This window comes from Amphibalanus amphitrite, unplaced genomic scaffold, assembly GCF_019059575.1.
Source record: "Amphibalanus amphitrite isolate SeventyFive unplaced genomic scaffold, NRLGWU_Aamphi_draft 000121F_arrow, whole genome shotgun sequence".
Taxonomy (NCBI): domain Eukaryota; kingdom Metazoa; phylum Arthropoda; class Thecostraca; order Balanomorpha; family Balanidae; genus Amphibalanus; species Amphibalanus amphitrite.
In genome coordinates this window covers 979,234-996,996 of record NW_024881616.1, presented here as the reverse complement: position 1 = coordinate 996,996, position 17,763 = coordinate 979,234, and the positions used below count along the sequence as shown (strand labels likewise).

General features: G+C 51.9%; 2 protein-coding genes across 6 annotated transcripts in view; one reads left to right on the top strand and one right to left on the bottom strand.

The window, feature by feature from the left end:
• The window catches only part of LOC122381526 (DNA-directed RNA polymerase I subunit RPA2-like), a 43,335-nt gene that overhangs the window by 9,953 nt on the left and 15,619 nt on the right, over nucleotides 1–17,763 (top strand). For all 4 annotated transcript variants that reach the window (XM_043365791.1, XM_043365793.1, XM_043365794.1 and 1 more), the window contains exon 18: nucleotides 17,006–17,121. In XM_043365791.1, the coding sequence (XP_043221726.1) occupies nucleotides 17,006–17,121 (116 nt within the window). The remainder of the gene's footprint in view (nucleotides 1–17,005; nucleotides 17,122–17,763) is intronic.
• On the bottom strand, nucleotides 422–12,082 carry LOC122381529. Of its 2 annotated transcripts, none has more exons than XM_043365804.1 (3): nucleotides 11,900–12,082; nucleotides 1,880–2,035; nucleotides 422–1,563 (listed from the first exon to the last, which is right to left on the bottom strand). In XM_043365804.1, exons 1-3 carry the CDS (start codon nucleotides 11,955–11,957, stop codon nucleotides 1,340–1,342), a joined length of 438 nt encoding a protein of 145 aa, XP_043221739.1. In that variant the 5' UTR covers nucleotides 11,958–12,082; the 3' UTR covers nucleotides 422–1,339. The 2 variants fall into 2 exon arrangements, with proteins under 2 accessions (XP_043221739.1, XP_043221738.1); XM_043365803.1 differs by having other exon boundaries at nucleotides 1,868–2,035; nucleotides 11,900–12,055.

Here is a 17,763-nt window from a genome sequence, read left to right as displayed (position 1 = left end):
TTATCTCATGGCGGTATTTGGGTTAGCGATTCTGGCAGACCTCCGTCCGGTTGCATATCTGGTACATTCGGAGCTCATCTCGGTTTTCATCAGCTGGGGATTAATGGTTTTTGGATTCATTTTCTTTCTGTGGTTCATATCGACGGTTGATGCCCTTTTTGGATCGTTGTGTCGGTCCTCTGACGTCATCAAGCGAACCCAGCTGAACTGACTAAGCCTGTCTCTGGCAAGCGAAGGTGTTTATCCCACATCCCAGTATAACTCCCGAGATCTTTTCGGGGAGATTGCTCATAGTTGAGCTCGGCCTGCCAGCTCGTTTGGCGCAGATTCAGCAGGAGGCACGTCCGATCTGCGTCAGGTTGGCTGCGCGCTTTGATGTGTGGAGAGGGCTGGCTTCCACGCGTGTCGCACGGCTAGTAAATGGTGTGTGCGTTCTTTTATTGCCACATATATTCGTAAGCGTCATCAAGAAGCCCCTACCTTCATATCCAACTTCATACATGGATGCATACATACATTGACTTCGTAGAGGCGAAAACAACCACAATCACTGAGGTTATGACTGTTGGCAATGCATCACCACTGCGTGCAGTGTGACTGGATATTAGATCGGTGGTGCCCACTGCAAACCGCAGGTCAGCTCATATCGTCACTGGGCGCACCGCTATCACGTTTTTGTATCCGCCCCCGCCGCCACCCCGCAGCCGCCCCTGCCCTCACCACGCGGTGGAGGTTGTGGTCGGTGACCGTAGTCGCCCAGTGTCGTTCTGGGTATGCCGCATTATTCAGACCCCCCATGGCGATATCGATCCGTGCCCGCATTATTCAGAGTCAGACCCCCAGAGCGGCACGACCGGGCTGTAGCGTGGCTTACATCACCGCTTCACAGTAGTGACTTGTGACTCTTAGGTTACAGTTCTAGCTGTGGATTGTGTCTCACACACCACAGTCCACAGTCACGGTCGGTTCTTTGCCGCGTGGATGCTACTCTGTGACAGCCGTCAGCCGTCACTGTCGCGTGTTAATGCCAGTTCCGCTGTCACATATGTCCGTCGTGCCTCTGACCTCCCGTGGGTCGCTGTCCTGCTGTGGGGGGCGGTAGTCGGCCGAGGTGACTCACACTCCTCTCCCACGCAGCCGCCGCCCACGGCGTCCGCCTTTACTCTGTCTGCAGCCGGTCCCTTTGGGTGTCTGTAGACGGTGAGTGTAGTAGACTGGTCGCCACTCCTGTCTTACACTCTTATCACGGCAGTTCAGGTCACCGGTGGGTCCTTGTCGGCAGTTTTAGCAAGCTCGGGCTGCGATCGTCCTTCTGTCCCCCTGGGGCGATCTGTTCGTGTCACCGATGTGGCCTCAGAACACCCGCCCCCGCTGCTGCCATCACTGCCACAGTTAGCACTATGCCGAGGCCGGGAGCGGTCCGTTGGGACGGCGCCGCGTTACAGAGCGGTGTGTCGCAGAAACAGAACTGCGTCTGGCTGTCGGGCATGTCCGCCTCTCGACAGCCGAGCTCGTGTTTGAGTCCGTACCACGACTGCCGGGCGCCACAGCCGCGGAACTCGCCTGGAAGGAGAGCAGAGTGAGGTAGCGGTTAGATCGCGCAGAGTAACTTAGTTCGTGCAGCGTGACATTAGTTCGACTCGTTTTTGGTCATAAATGGCGTATTGGAGTATAGTCGCCATAACACACATGCATTAGCAGCTGACCTCACATTGTCAGCTTCACCATAGGTTCGACCACAGCGACGTTGGCCAGCGCCCTGACTTCCATTCCTCCCCTCCCCCCTCCGTTTTATTCCTTGCCCCGGTGCAACCATCGATTTTCTCGAATTCCCAACATTGATCCAACTATCCCCATCATGACTCACGGTCCTCCTCACCGCTGTAGAGGGACGTGGTCTTGACACAAATGTGGTCCTGGGGACAGGTGACCACAAACAGGGACCAGGAGAGCGCCTCGTCGAACTCGGCGCAGCTGCGACCGGGCTGGTCAGAGACGAGGCCGCCGCAGCTGTAACACTGCATACCGTCCGCATCTGGGGGTCACAGGGGAGGGGAGGGGTCAGCAGTGAATGCCGCCAGCGGGGGTCAGCAGTGAATACCGTTGGGGGGGGGGGGGGGGGGCACAGGTGGTGAGTGGGTTATAAGAGTCAGTGTTCCACAGCGCTGGTGTCACGTATGGGGATATGGGGCTCACATAATGTCCGCATACCACTCCACCCGCTGCGGGTCACTTTCCGGCTCAACATGCCAGTAAAGATTTAGTTCTCACCGTTGCGGGCTGCAAGGTGGCCGTGGGATGTAGTGACTAGTGCTCAGATCACTGCACGAGACACCAGTTCCTATCCTCAATTTTTCCATGAATGTTTTGTGGTAGAAGTTCAATGATAGATGATTTCCTCGTAGTCGATGCGACCCAAGGCACAGTGTCCAGTGACCCCCCCCCCCCCCCCTCCCTCCCAAAGTTCAAAGTTCGCTCGGTTTTCTATGAAATGACGCCCACTCAGGCCGGGCGGAAATGTGGTAAACGCTTTTGACGCACATCCTGCGATGGATTTTGTCATCTAGAGCCTGGAATAGCGTCGCTTCCATTGCAAACCAACTGCGTCAGTTGATGTCTCAACTGCCATTGGTCTATAGCGCTCTTACCCTGCAAAGTTCACTCTGAGTTTGAGAGGGCGTAAGTGTGAGATGAGGCCGGGATTGAGAACCAACAAGGGTAACCGTCCTCGGCTAACTATAGGATGACCTTTTCGACTCTGAGGAATGGCTGACGTGCCCTCAGACGTGCGAGTAACGTCACGCTCCTGTCACTCGCATGACCTCCCGCTAGGCGCCGGCGCTGCATCACGGGGCATCACGGTGCGATCACGCGATGTCACGGTCTGACCACATCGTGAGTCTGCTGATGTATCCCGTGACATATCAATGCGGCTGGTACCGAGAGGTTCGTCTGCCGCCCCCGCAGCGCCGTCTGCGGTGAATCCGGTGGCGGATCTCACGTTCCATGAGTGGCTACTGATGTGCCCCAGATGGCGACGTGGCGCCACGCTGTGTTTATGTAAATATTTACCCACCGGAGTCGTAACCAGCACGTAGGACGGCGGTTTTTGACACGGCAGGCGTCGCGCGTCGTTTTGGACTTCTTTTCTGCTCTGCGTCTATTTTCGTGACATCAGCTAAGTCTAAAAGTGAGCCCGAGCGACGCTGGCCTGACCTGACCTGACCTGCCTCTGTGCAACTTACAGTCATGGTGATGTTCTGTGACGCCAGCCTTGTCACGCGACCCTGACGCCGACTGTACCTCGACCCGCTGGCCGCTGGGATGTAGGCGGGCTCGAAATATAACAATAATGGCCGTTTCTGGTCAATTATGGAATAATCATTACCAGTGACTGATGAGTGTCAATGCTCACAGATGGTATTGACATATGTCATTAGTCGTTAGGTGACTGTCAGGCTCGTCGGCCGGCGGTTTTTGAGCCCATTTGGACGCCGTCTGGATGGGTGATCTGCCACACAGACCCCGTTTTTCACTGGCCCATTTTCGTTGCCGCTAACCCCGTCCAACACCGTTTTTGTGCCGGACAATACTCCTTTTGTGCTCGGAAAACCGCTCTAACAGATGACGTCATAGGTGCGCAAACGACCGTCGTTTTGTCTTCGGGCGACATTCGCTGTTCTGTGGCCAACAAATAGATCGTCAGCGCGACTTTGTTGGACGGTAGACAGTGCCGGGCGGGGCAGACTCTTTCCGGTTCGGTTGAGTAGCGGCTCGGTGTCTGCTCTCAGAACTGCGTTAGCAGCACACAGTAGGTCTGTTATTGCTGATTGCTCTGTCGCCTCGCTGTGGTTGCGCTGTCAGAGTGGAGTTTGTGCACTGACCGCGCGGTGTTGAGCAGAGTGGGCGGACAGTCTACCGCTCTCCTCCTACGCGTGGTAGTTTGTCCGAGATAGCGCCACCATCAGAGAATGCCCGACTCTGATCGATATCTCGCCGGCTCGGAGCATTGAGATGGTCGGCGGGGCGCGCCCGCTCGATTTATCCCTACCCGGCGGCGGCGGACGCAGAGCAGCAGAGCTGTTTTGACGGAGCGTTGGCGTTGGCGCGGCCAAGGTCGCCATATTGGCTCGCCGCTCCGACCCACCCCGCCCCCTCTCGCTCCCACTACCTCTCCCCACCCTCCCGACCCCCACCATGCTGTCGTGACCACTGCGAATGTCTTTCCGCCGGCCGCTGTCACTGCCACTCGACTGGTATGGTGGTGGTGGCGCCGGCCGCATTCAGCACTCGGCGATCGAGACTGATAGCGTTCGTACTGACCGGACTGCGGTGGTTGGTCAGCGTGGGTACAACCGTACACGAATTCACCTGTGGGACCACTGGCCACTGCGCTTACCACGGGCACGCCAGGAGTCAGGACCGCACTGCAGGGCGGCCTGCAGCGGGGCAGGGTTCAACTATAAACAGTCGTAACTAATGGGCGTCGCTCAAATGACCGAGCGTCTGGCAGTCCCAGTGACGCAGACCCTGGGCACGCCGGCAGGACCGGACTGCTCCGCTCCGCTCTAATTACGACGCTTTGACAGAGCTGGTCACTGCGGCGTGGTACGAGCTGGGAGCGCCAAAACCAGTCTATTGCAGAGTGAACAAGAGTGGTTGGTAGTAAAACGTCTACGCCTGCCGATTGTCCTTTGTCTTCGCAGATTGTTTGTCTGATTTATTTTGACATTACTGGTATTATTCTGTATTCTTTTGACCCACCAGTCTATCTATCCAATATCTAAAATAAGCCTCCATTTTGACCAACAACCACACCAATGCCGGGCCTGGAAGACATTTCAAACTGGCCGACATATTTGGACAGTTCGGTGAGCGTCGCGTTTGCGACTGTCGCCGCTCATACATAATGCAGACCCGCCTAGGACGCCGAGTTTGTGTGCGTCTGGGTCTCCCTGTGACCGCCTGTTGTCGGGCAGAGGTGGGCGCGCTAGGGCGAGGTCAGACTCGGGTGCGGTGCGGACTGCACTGTGAAAGGACTGTCACCGCGGAGCGATAGAAACAAAAAACGTAACGTGGGGCGGAGGCATGCCAGCATGTGAGTTTGGTGAGAGGCGGGGTTGATTGCTCGGGGAAACTGGATGTAATCATTCTGGTCACGGATGGGTGGTTGAACAAATCTGACCAAGTTCATGCCGATTCGGGCCAGCAGATCTATCTGCAGAGCCTCATTTAGAAGCTGGTATTCTGCTTATCATGTGCGTAGACCAATCGCTTTGATCGCTTCCTTCACAGGAGAGTGGATAGTCCAGTCCTCTTCCATACGCCCCTCACAGCTACTTACTGAGAGATGAAGACTCGTAATCTCGAGCCGGTCCGACGTCGAATTGAGGAGGTGAAGACTGTGAGGACTGAGGACTAAAAAGGCATTGAGCACCAGCTTAGGATTCAACTCACGCACATATTCCACAGAAAACAACTCTGTGCGGCGGCGCTACTATCTTCAGAGGCCGGCCAACGGCCTCGATCGAACGCTATCGGACGTTGCAGCCGCCCCCGCCCCCGCCGCCGCTGTCCGGTGCCGCCACTGGATGTGACCCGGGACGGGGCCTGTCACGAGCTAAGGCGGAGACTGAACGTTGAGGATGACCCTAGCTCAATTCCTGATGGGGTCGGATTTTCTGAGATCATCCTAAGTGACTTGTTGGGATGTTGAGATATCCTGTTAGAGATCCTCCATGTTACGGGCTTTATTTCACGAATCTTTCCACCCTAAATGATACCCAGATTCAGTGTTGCACTCATCACCACAATTCAGCCGGCAGGACTCAATGATATTCCGGCCCGGGCTTTGATCCTGCTGCTGATGATGATGCCGGGGTCGGTCGACTTCACCGATCGACTTTCGGGAGTTCGGGGAGGGGATCGATGGTCGATGGCGATGGGGTCATCCTGTACGGCTTCGGCTGAAGACAAAAATAGGATCTACTGACTTGGACCGAGCGAACTGCGGCATGGTCGGCGAGGGTCTGCTGCAGGTCCGGCCTGGCACCCGGACAGAGTGTTAAAGGTAGTGTGCCAGCTTTCTTGGACCGTATGGAGTTAATGGCCCAGATAAGGAGAACCGGATTTTTAGAACTTATCCATACCTTCAAAACTCATGGAAACGTCTTAAATTCTTCAAATTTTGAGTACCCCAGTGCGAAATTCGCCCCGACGGGTTGTCGGTCGTACCCCAACCACATTTCACACCACTATGAACAATAAATGCACACACTGAAATCGCTATTACCGATATGCTCATCCAATCAAGTTTCGATAAACCCGTTCATCATCATCTCCTGCGGTTTCGAACACGCCTGTTAGGTGGCTTCTGATGCTCGTCGAGGTCGGAATTTCCAAATACGCGTGGTGCGTCGGGCCGCGCGCTCTGACTTCGGCCAAGAAAAATGCGTCAGCTGATCATTGTCATTTCTGCCACTTGCGTGTGGTGAAATGGGGTCATGACTTATAAGACGGCTTTTTCATATCAATTATTTTACATAAAATCATATTTCAAACCATAAATAATGTTCGACAGCCAAATAAAAGAAACAATACCAATACGGGCTTACAGTTTAAGGCTCGACATTGTGTTGTCTACGATTAGACAGCTGATAACTCATTCCCGTACGTCGTATGGTCGTAACACTATAATGACCTTTGCTTATTGTCACAAGTGCGCCGCATTCGCGATTGTTGCCCGACGCCTGTTTGCAGGTGAGCCCACTACAGTTGTTATACATATCTAAAAACCGAAAAACTTTTAGGCGAAAAAGGCACTATTCCAGGCCCATTTTTGATTTTTTTTTTGCGATATTAGGTAAAAACAGAAGCTTCTTATCCTAGGAAAAATAAAATGGGAAATCTTTCAAAGGTGGCACACTACCTTTAACGGAGGTCTGTTTTAGGATTTAACCACTGAAGAGTGAAGGGTGTTTTTATTACTGATCCGTTGACTATTGGCCTCAAGATAAGGGCCCTGGCGACATCTAGCTTTGATGCGGTGAATACCCTTACCCCCGCCACAGCTCGGGCCGAGTGCACCCCTCCTCCCACCCGGCGCAACCCCACTCGAGTTGTGGCGAGGGTGAGGGTACTCACCGCATCCGAACTACAGGTCGCCTGGGCCCCATATCTTGAGACCAATAGTACATTATATGAAGGTCTACTGAACGACTGAATCGCCTTTGTCCAATGTTGTCTGCATAAAGGTCCAATGTTGGACTGAACCTGAGGGTCTAATTTGGACTGAACCTGGAGGTCTTATGTCGGACCAGAAAGTTCCCAGTGTGGGAGCCAGTCGAGGCCAGTGCTGAATGCCGAGCCGCAGCGCTGCAAAGTGCAGCAGCAACGCTATTGGCTGATTGGTCCGGACCGACGAGCACGGACTCGGACGGTTGAATTTGAACCATGGGCTAACGGTCCTCGGCTGCACGCCCACGCCCGCTGGCATAGAGCGCTCATTATCTAATTAGATGCAGCTGGAGTGCCGGTGGACTCGCTGTACTAATGAACGTCGCCCTGACGTCAGCAGATCCGGGTTGGGGCGATGGGGGTGGCAGGATCAAACGATGACCTGGGAGTCCATATTGGTCATCGCAGATCAGATGGCGTCCATGGTGGACTGCAGGCAGTCCTCATGGCCAGATTGAAGTAGATATGTGAATAGTGGGTCTTTCTTAGCCCTTATGGGGTAAACGTTTTTGACCATGTCTTGAGTGAGCATGAGTCTTTTCATGACCGGGATGGATGATGTAGTCAGTCTTGCTTCCATGACGCACTGGATCGCAGGGTGAATTTTGTGTCCCTACATGGTCCAGCTCGATCGGATAGTAGGCTGTAGTGCCATGATGTTTTGGATGGTAACAGCGGGTCTATCGCACCACACCCTGATTGCTGCTCTACCCTAAAACTCTGATACATCATTGACCGTTTATCGGTTGGATACCATTCCGTTGACGTTTGTGGTGGAGCTGACCGCTGGGCAGAAGAGCTGATGTCAGTCTCCCCCCAAACATATCACATCATTGGTACAGGATCGTCTGATGTGTTGATGGAACCCGTCATCGCCCTGAGGTCGGCTGGAGCCATTAGGGAGATTAGGGGAGAGCGGGGCCAGTTGAACCACTTTTTATATGTTGACATGCACAGCGAGCTCTAGTTGTCATATCGAAAAATGCACAATACCATGAAAAAATATGCTCTTTTGGCTTTATTTTAAGATATGTAAAATTATGTTTCAAACATATTTTGCTGCCAAACGCATGCTTATAAAACAGCTCTACGCCCGTTTCAAATGACCCCGATGCGAGGGTCAATTGAACCAGCCCATGGGGTCAATTGCACCTATCCTTAACAATGGGATGTTTTCCTCTTTAAGGCAACTTTCTTAAGGAGATATTTTGTCCGGTTTACTTTTCCAAATGCTACATTCAATAGGTCGTTGGAAAGCTAAAAGTGCAAAGTTCCTCATAATAGGTGACATAAAGTACATAGACTATGGTAAAATGGGCGGATGAGGAAAATGAGAAATATCTCAGGCTATAGTGTGCTTTCAAGCAAAAGGCTGGAGAAAAAGGGGTCACAAATTGAGCTCTATTAAAGGAAGACTGCCACCTTCAAAAAGTTTTCTCAGATCGGCCTATGATTTATTCCCTGGACAAAACAAAATTTTAGAATTCACCTGACAAAGTATCATCACGTGAATCGCGAAAAAAATGTCGATTATCATACAATTATCAATCGGTTAATGTCTAGCGACAATGTTTACACATCACTAGACTTCAAGGTCATAAGATTATTACATTTTATTTGAAAAAGTAAGGTATTTTATGATTTACTAATATATGATTTCATAAGAAATTGGCCATGTTTAATTTATTTTGCATTTAAGTTCGTAAAACATTTAAAAATCATGGCTCATTTGGAATGGGTCTGGCCCATGTTAAACCCCATTTCCCACACTTTTGTGGAAAAAATGAACTACTGAATATATAAGTTTAACTTTTATTTTGACACTCCAAAATTCTTCTCTGATCTCGAAACAATCAAAGTTTTGACATATATTTACCAAAAGATAAGAAAATTAATGTTTCAAAGTTATCGATAAACAGTAGAGATGTCGGTTTTCTTGGACTAAAAAAATGGCATCAAACTGAACTTTGGTCTCCGATTTCTCGCAAACGGGTTCAAATTTCGGAAAACCGACTTCAGTCTGGGACATAGGTGGCTCAGCTCTAGTGAAAACCGTTTTGTGGAAAAAAGGTGGCAGTCTACCTTTAAAGGGAGATAATGACCTTTTTCCACAAAATCTGAGTTAGGACCATTTTCTGACAAAACACAACAAGTTATAATGTAAATTAAAACCATTTTGCTCAATTCGGTACCTTGCCGGCTGCCGCAAATATCTCAACTTGAAGTCACGTTAGCGGGGAGCGCTGAAAATGACCGTTGAATAAGTACTTACATCACTTTTTGGTACTTGCATGTAATTTTGTAAAATGAGCGTATTCCTTACATTTGATCTTCATCACATCTAGTTAGTTAATGGTCGTCTATAGTGCCTTCAAAAGATATTCATGGTTTGGGGGTGGTTTATGTCTAAATTTACGCAACTATTTTTCCTGTTCATCATCTGACGCCATATGCTGCTATTTTAGTAGCAACGACTCAATTTTGAATCGGTCCCGCCGACTGCACAATAAAAGAAGATAGATACAGCACTTTTGCGGCATCACTGAAAAACTTATGCAGTACTGTTATCAAAATTCTCATAACACCGTTCGACAAACCTGAAGTCTTTTTGAAATAAATATGCTTGTATTTTTCGCTTCAGGCTCTGACGCCAAAATAATGAATTTCGTAGTCGCAATCGCAAGATTTGGCTGCGTTTCTGGCGCATGCCGTTCATTTGTGGCGCAAAATAATGTAAACAGTGTCATTTCTCGCATTTCTTTCTCGCGCTATGTACCCCCGAATTAGAATCTAATTAATTCTAAACCGAATTAACTCTAATTCAAATTAGAATCCTTACAACCAAGCACCGACAAGGCGATAACATAAACAAAAACCCAAGCGTCGCTGTTTGAAACAAAAGCGCCATATACTGCGACTTTTTTATAGAGAAGGACAACGCATTTCGGTGGGTGTTACAAGTACTGCAAGTACTGCCTCTTTTTTGCAAAAATAAAAACCTTTTTCACATACGAAAATGTGCTAGGAAATTTTCATATTTTATAGAAACTACAGTAGAAATAGTATAGATGTCGAGTAATTTTTATTTAAGAAAAAAGAAAGCTCAATATCTCCCTTTAAACTACTATTTCAGTTTAAAAGCTCATTTCAAAGGTGGACTATTTCCTTTAATGTTTACAGCCCCTGAACAATAACCATTGCAAAGGTCACCGGGGTCCATTGAAACGGATTGTGGCCCTGTTTCAACTGACCCTCAGAGAAGCGTTTCAATTGACCCCATCCGCTCCCGCCACCTCGCACGCGCCGTAAAGCACATGTCAAACGAGCTGGAGGGACGGCATCATGCTGAATGAAGGGCCAAATAAGGTGTTATTCCGGAGCCAGGAGTTCTTCTTTCAGCAAACAAAGGTAGGTATATGAGATATCACAAAATATTCATAAAAACGATTCTCCCAAACGCCCCTCAAAAACACAAAAACAAGTGTCAAATCAAAATTACCGTCCGTTTGCCGCCCAAACGCCGTTGACAAAGGAAGTGGTCGAGCGCGGATGCGCAGTGGTGTCGGCAACGCCATATGTTGCATACATACTGTTGAAAATAAAGCCATGTTTCATCTGACCCCGTGTTTCAACTGGCCCCGCTCTCCCCTATCAGTCTGCCATGCATGTCCTAGAGTGACGTGTCAGATACCAGATGTGCCGAACATCAGCATGTAAGAAAAACGCTATCAATCTTACCAAGTCCTTCTTTTCCCAGTGACATGATGATTAGGTCTTTGACAGACCGATTAAAATTATTTCTAAGTGATATAATGTTGCGCGATTTTTTTTTGCAGGTACCCTTGTTTTACAAAGTCCGGCATTTGAAGGAGGCTAGACCGTCTGCAAGATGTTCAAAAGTTTTGTTCTTTGGTGTAAGTCGTTCATATTTTTGCAGCCATTCTTTAGCAAGATAAATGGCAGTTTGTGCTTATCATCCAGTTCATTAGCGTCATCTTAATCGTACCCAACGAGCCATGAGGTCATCATTGTTGATCCCAACTGCAACGACCTACACAAAATGCTTGCAAGTGGAGGCTACGGTTTGTGAGGCGGAATTTTATTTTGGCCAGTTTTTGATCGATGCGTTTTGTTTGGACAAGACCAGGGTTGCGACATTTTGGGCCTGGAACCAACTTGGAATCGGGTGTGTTTGATCCCGTCCAGTAAGAAAAGGTCTGATCAGCTGATGATCTGATCAGCTGGGGTCAAGTCTCGTGAGTCGTGACCTCTGTTGGTGCTCGGTGATAATCCACCGACTTTTTTCACTGGGACGTCCCTCTTAGCACGGTCGCTGTCCTGAGAGCTCGGCCCGCCCCCGGTATGTTTTGGTTGGCGTGGCCGGTGCCGGGCCCGGCCGGTGTTTGGCAGCTTATTTGTAGCTGTCGGCAGCGAGCTGAGAGAGCCCTCAGCTGTGTAGAGGAGAGGTGGGCGGGCGGTGACGGATCCTACGCGGTGTGAAACCTCCCCACTCTCTCCTGCCGACCCGCAGCACCATGTTAGGCAGCGGACCGGTCTCGGCTGGCCGTCAGGCACGGCTCCGTCACCTGGTCCAAGGTCGGCCCTACCTCCGCAGTTACGGCAGGATACGTACACTAGCCCGACGGGGTGTTTGCTTTCCTACCTGCCGGTACAGCGGCGATGTGGCAGAGCAACACTAACAGCTGCAGCGCGGGCCACATGACGGCACTACTCTCACTTCATGTCGGGTGCTGGGCTCTCACTGACGCGGCTATCGGCCTGCCACTGCCGACGGCCCGGAGGCCGCGGTTGACTGCTAACTCCGGCCCAGATACGACCACCGACCGGTCCGCCGCCTGGCGGGCGACAGAGAAACCAGCCTTTGGGGGGCGATAAACGAGCGAGCGCGGTGTCAGCCCTGCACGTGCGCTAGTGCGAGGGGTACTTCCAACTGACTTGTGCACGGCACCCCACTTACCGGTCTCTTGCGGTATGCCAATTTTGAGCGCAATTGGCCTAGCCGTTCTTGAGCTGTGGGAGCGGCACCCTGCACGTGCGCACGTGCAAACTGAGTCCAAACTGACTTTTGCACAGCACCCTACTAACCGATCCCCAACTGTGTACCAAATTTGAGCGCAATTGACCTAGCTGTTCTCGAGATCTGAAAGCGCCCCCTGCACGTGCGCACGTGCAGTAGCACCCTAATCGTAACACATAGGAATGCATTGCCTGGTAGATGCCTACCCACATGCCAACTTTCGGCGAAATCGCCCAAGTAATTACCTAGCTATTGAAATGGTAAATTTGACCTTTTCCTTTTGCATTTTGCACGTGCAGCGGGGGTCACTCGCATGAAGAGATAATCGAAAGTAGCTGAACTGCTCCTGGATGACGCATTTGTTGATGAGGAGGGTATTTTGACATTTTACACCAAATTTGCTAACTAGCATCTTATTCACTGAGCTGGAATTGTAGCTAGGCACACATAATTTTCGTCAGTTTGTTAATGATTTAATTTAAGTTTCTTTTTGCACGTTAATAGAAATGTTCCTAGGCGGATGATTGGCTTCTATGAAATAATTACATGCTTCACCTCTTCAGTCGGGCATGTAATGAAGATCCCTATTTAGACAAAAGTGCGGGCGATGGGATCTGGAAACAACACACCACTGACTTTTGGGTCACAGAGACCGGTCAGCAGCTGTCTCACTGCTCCGGACACTGACCTCACACGCTCTCCAGCTGCGCTCCTCCATTGGACGGAAGTGCGCCACTTCCGGTCCTTTTCCGAGGTATCAGTGCGCTGTCTCCAGCCGGCCACCGAGCCGCGGCGGTTTGGATCTTCCGCCACACCCGAGTCGGCCCTCCGATGTGAGACGCGTGCCCTGGTTCGGGCCGGCGACTGTCTCTAAGCAGGGCAGTGCAGACGGTGGGGCATCCGGTCCACGAGAGATAGTCCTCTGTCGGCTGGCGACAGTGGATGGAGGCTCTCCCGTCCCCTCCTCCATCCGCGCTCGGGCTGGTAATGCACGTATGCCAGCCAGCGATTCCGGCCATTGTGGACAGGCTGCGGCTGGTATTCGACGGAACAAAAAATAGACTATCCACTCTAAACTCAGGACAAGTTTCCTGTACGATATCTTGTTATTGTCAGTTCGTAGTCGTGTATTCCATTCCTCACCTAGGATTTTCATCAAAAGAATATGTGGCACGTCCCTAAGATATGATGGAACATATGTGTACACTTCGTACTCAAGCACATCACTTGTCAAAAGACATTTCCGAACGAAAGCACCCCTAAAATTGACAGCAGACAAGGACGACAGTGAAGTGACGGTACGTTGGTCGAACGTACGCCGGCCTTACTCGGCCGGGGTGTCAGCGTCCTCAGCAGGCTCTGCTGGCGCCTCCTCCGCTCCGTCGGCTTCTGCTGGTGGTGCCTCCGCCTCGCCACCCTCCGTGGCGTCTGCTGGGGCCTCCTCCGCCGCAGGAGTCGCCTCTTCCTCGGCTGGAGCCTCCTCTGCCGCCCCTTCTTCAGCGGGAGCCTCTTCCGAAGGGGCTTCTTCAGCGGGGGCTTCTTCGGCGGGAGCTTCTTCGGCAGGCGCTTCTTCAGCGGGAGCCTCTTCGGTCGCTCCCTCTTCAGCAGCTTTCTCCTCCGCAGGAGCCTCTTCTGCCGCTGCTCCTTCTTCGGTGGCCTCCTCCTCCCCTGTCTCCTCGGTCGCCGCCTCGGTGTCTCCTCCCTCTTCTGTAGCCTCCCCTCCGTCCTCCGCCTGCGTTTCTTCACCGCCCTCCTCGGTCTCGACCTCCTCGCCGGTGGCCGCGGTGTCTCCCGTCTCCCCGCCCTCGGTCGTCTCTCCGACGTCTGTTTCCTCCTCGCCCTCCGTGGTCTCGCCGTCGTCCTCTCCGTCGGTAGTCTCCCCGACGGTGTCCTCCTCCCCGTCCTCAAGCGCCGTCGTCTCGCCACCGGTCGTCTCCTGCTCGGTCTCAGCGGCGGTCTCACCTTCCTCATCGCCGCTCGCTGCCGCGGCGACTCCCGTCTCCTCTCCGGAGGAGCGCGGGCTGCTGTCCTCGCCGGAGGACTCGTCCTCGTCCTCGCCTTCCTCTCCGTCCGGCGCGGCGGCCAGCTGCTCCTGGGAAGGCTCCTCTGGCGGCAGCGTGTCCTCGTCCGTCCAGTCCACGTAGCTGCCAGTGTCGTCGAAACTGTCGCTGATGTCGATCACGGAGCCGCTCTCGTCGGCTCCCTCGATGAGCACGATGTTGGGTCGCGGCATGCGCTCCTGCGCTTCCTCCTCCGACTCGTCCGGCTCGTCGAACTTGACGTTCCCTCCGACGGAGCGGCGCGGCTGGATGACACCCACGGTAGTGTAGAGTGCCTTGGCCTTGGCGCGGTCGGCATCGCGTTGCTTCATCAGCTCGACGGCACGCTGGCAAGCGGATTCCAGAGCCTTCACCTCCTGCTTGGTGCCGTGCGCGGTCGCTAGTTCGATGGCCTGGTCAAAGTGTTTGAGCGCCGCGTCCATGACCTCCAGCTGGGTCTCGGCCTCGGCGAGCAGCCACAGGCCGCGCATGATCCACGCCTGCTGCTCGCAACGCCGCGCCTCTTTGACACACTTGGTGCCGTAGAAGCGCGCCGTCTCATGACGGCCCAGCTCGCGGTAGCACGTGCCGATCTCGTGGAAGAGCCAGGTGCGCTTCTCGGGGCTGCGCGAGAGCGGGATGCGCTGCTCCCAGGCGTCGATGGCGGCCTGGTAGCGCCGGAACGTGGCGTGAGTGCGGCCGAGGTTGTCGAGCGCGCGCGCTCGCGAGTGCAGCAAGCGCGGGTTGTCCTTACTCAGCTCGAGGTCCTTATTGTGCCACTTGAGCGCCTCTCGGTAGTGGCCCAGCTTGAGGTGGGCGTCTCCGAGTGCGCTGTACACCACGCCGAGGTAGGCCTGCCTGCGCGGCAGCCACGTCAGGCTGTACGACTTGATGGTCTGCTCGGCCTCGGCGCACATCTGCAGGGCGCGCTCGTACTCGGCGCGCTGCAGGGTAGCGTCAATGTCCACCAGCAGGCGCGTCACCGTCTCGTGGTTGGCCTGCACGCGGCTCTTCTTCTCGTCGATGCGCCGGCGCAGCTGCTCATCCTCCTCATCGACCGTGGTCTTGCCCTCGGCCATCTTGCGCTGTATCTTGCGGGCGTACAGCGGCTTCTGCTGGCCCCAGAACTCCTGGCGAGTCTGCATGAACTCGAGCACCTCGCTGGCCTCCTTGACGATCTCGTCCTTACACGGCCCCGTCAGCTCCGGGTGGTGGATCAGCTTCTGCAGGAACGCCTTGTCCTTGGACAGCTCCTCCAGCAGCGTCTTGCAGCCGTAGTTCTTTTTGGCGTCGTCCTGCTCGGTGGGTGATTGCTTACGCTTTTGGCCGCGCCACGTGCTGGCCTGGATCTCTTTCTCTTTCTTGGCCTGTATTTGTCGCAGTATCTTACCCATGCGGCAGAATCGCAGCCCAGACTTATCTCCGATAGCGTTTTCGATAGCTTCGGCAGACTTTTGTATTCCCAGATTAAATTCTTCGATATCTGATCTCAGCTTCTTACCTCTGTGAAAGCAAACCAGAGCGTACTCGAACTCTCCTTGAGCGTATAGCGCTTCCGCTTTTTGCACAATACCTGTGCTCGACGTGGGATTATTTGCCAACGCATCTTCCGAATCTTTCAGCGCTTTGTCATGTTGACCAAGGAGAAGATAGCACTTGCTTCTCATCGTCAAACATGTTTCGTGATTTGGTGTAAGGGCAAGGGCCCTGGAAAAGCTTTCAATTGCCTCCTTGAATCTTCGCTTCTTCACTAAAAATTTACCTGCTGTAAGGTTAAATGAAAATACAAGCTCTTTATCTTTGAGATCTTCTTCAGACATTTCGAGCTCCTATATTTTTGTATCACTCCTTGTTTTGTTGGCCCGTCATGCCATCGGCTTATGGGGAAATATGTTGTATGCTGTCGAATAGTTTATACACTCATTTACTGGACTTCGTGTGAAAGTTATCACTTGTGTCATCTAAGTAGAAACCTCTGGGATATGGTAAATATGTCTGAAACACTCCTCTCTTGAACGCTCTGTAAATTTTTTGATAATTTATTTTATGCGATTCGAGTTTAAGATCCGTGTCGCCCGTGCCATATCTCAAACGGCTCTCCTGTGCTCTGTTAGATCACCGCGCCTGGATGCGATCTCTTTTTTCCAACACCTCCGCTCAACTGAAGGCGAACGGATGGATGGCATGAGCGGAGCGGACATTAGCTGGTCTGTGCCTGGTAATGGTTGAACGGTGGTCCGTGGTCAATGCTTTTGGCTAGTGAATTGCCAGTTGCTGGTAGAGTGAGTTGTGTGCGATACATTTTCAACATTTTTTTCTTGCGTACTGTGTAATGTCGTCTTGTGACCACTGTGTGTCTGTTGCTTAGTGCTAGGAACATTTACTTTCGGGATTCAGCGTTTCCAGTTTCCACTGAACGGAATGATTTTTCGGACTTTTTCAGATGCTACTATTGAACTGAGTAGGATTACTACTTTGAATGCTAGCTAGCAAACTGCGGAAGATTCACTGTAAGCAGATTGTTTATTGCCAGGCGATAAAGTGTGCCATTTTGCGAAAACACCGCTGCAAGTATAACTATGTCTCTTCACACACGGCTATTTGAGACAATATGTACAGATCCCCTGGTCCCGTCTATCTGCTACCCGACCCGACCTCACCCGCCTCCCTCTCCCTCTCTGTCTGCTCTCAGGTGGTGAAGGTGTTCCGGCGTGATGACGCGCACGCTGAGCGGCTCTCCGACTATCTGGACGAGGATGGCATCCCTCACGTGGGCATCCTACTGGAGAAGGACTCACCCATGAGTTGGTGAGTGGTAGGGGCAGTCATGGGCAGTCTTCTATTAACTTAAAGTCACCGTGCTATTAACCATACCGTTTTCAGTGCTGTTGTATACGTGTATATACAGGGTGATCCAAAAAAAATTGGAACCCCTAACTTAAAATGTCTGTAAATCAGAAAATTTTCACTTTATTAACAAATTGCAAACACCATTAGAAAGAGCGTTCAATTCTCTATAAAACCAAGTTGGTTGTAGTTAATTATTACTATAAATATTGCCCTAGACATATGCCTATAAAATTTGTGTCACGAAACTCAGTGAAACGGTTTTGAACATTATGCGCAAATCAATGATTGACGTTGCTGTTCTGAACATGTCGCTTGTTGGAGGTTCATAAATAAAAATAGCTCATTCACGTGCTATTGTAAGGAAAGGAAAGGCTGACGGCCTGCTGGGACCAGTTGTCCCAGAGACTGCTGACCCGCGCAGTCGGACTCGGAGCTGTCCCCAAGCAACTGCAGGCCTGCGTGACGGCCCACGGAGCTCGCGTTGAGCACATGCTGGGATGAACAGCGGAAGCTAGGACGCGTGTAACTGTTCTACTGTGTGCTTCTGTGTAAACTTTTATTTAATAACATTGAATTTGGATGTGGTTTTATTCGCAAAAA

What these genes read in the sequence shown, in the direction of transcription:
- LOC122381529 (XM_043365803.1), bottom strand. Translation starts at nt 11,957, where the DNA reads ATGTGGCCCGCGCTGCAGCTGTTAGTGTTGCTCTGCCACATCGCCGCT. An exon ending in CATCGCCGCTGTACCGGCAG is followed by an intron (nt 2,036 to 11,899) that starts GTAGGAAAGCAA and finishes TGTGACCCCCAG; the next exon opens with ATGCGGACGGTATGCAGTGT. An exon ending in CTACAGCGGTGAGGAGGACC is followed by an intron (nt 1,564 to 1,867) that starts GTGAGTCATGAT and finishes CTCTCCTTCCAG; the next exon opens with GCGAGTTCCGCGGCTGTGGC.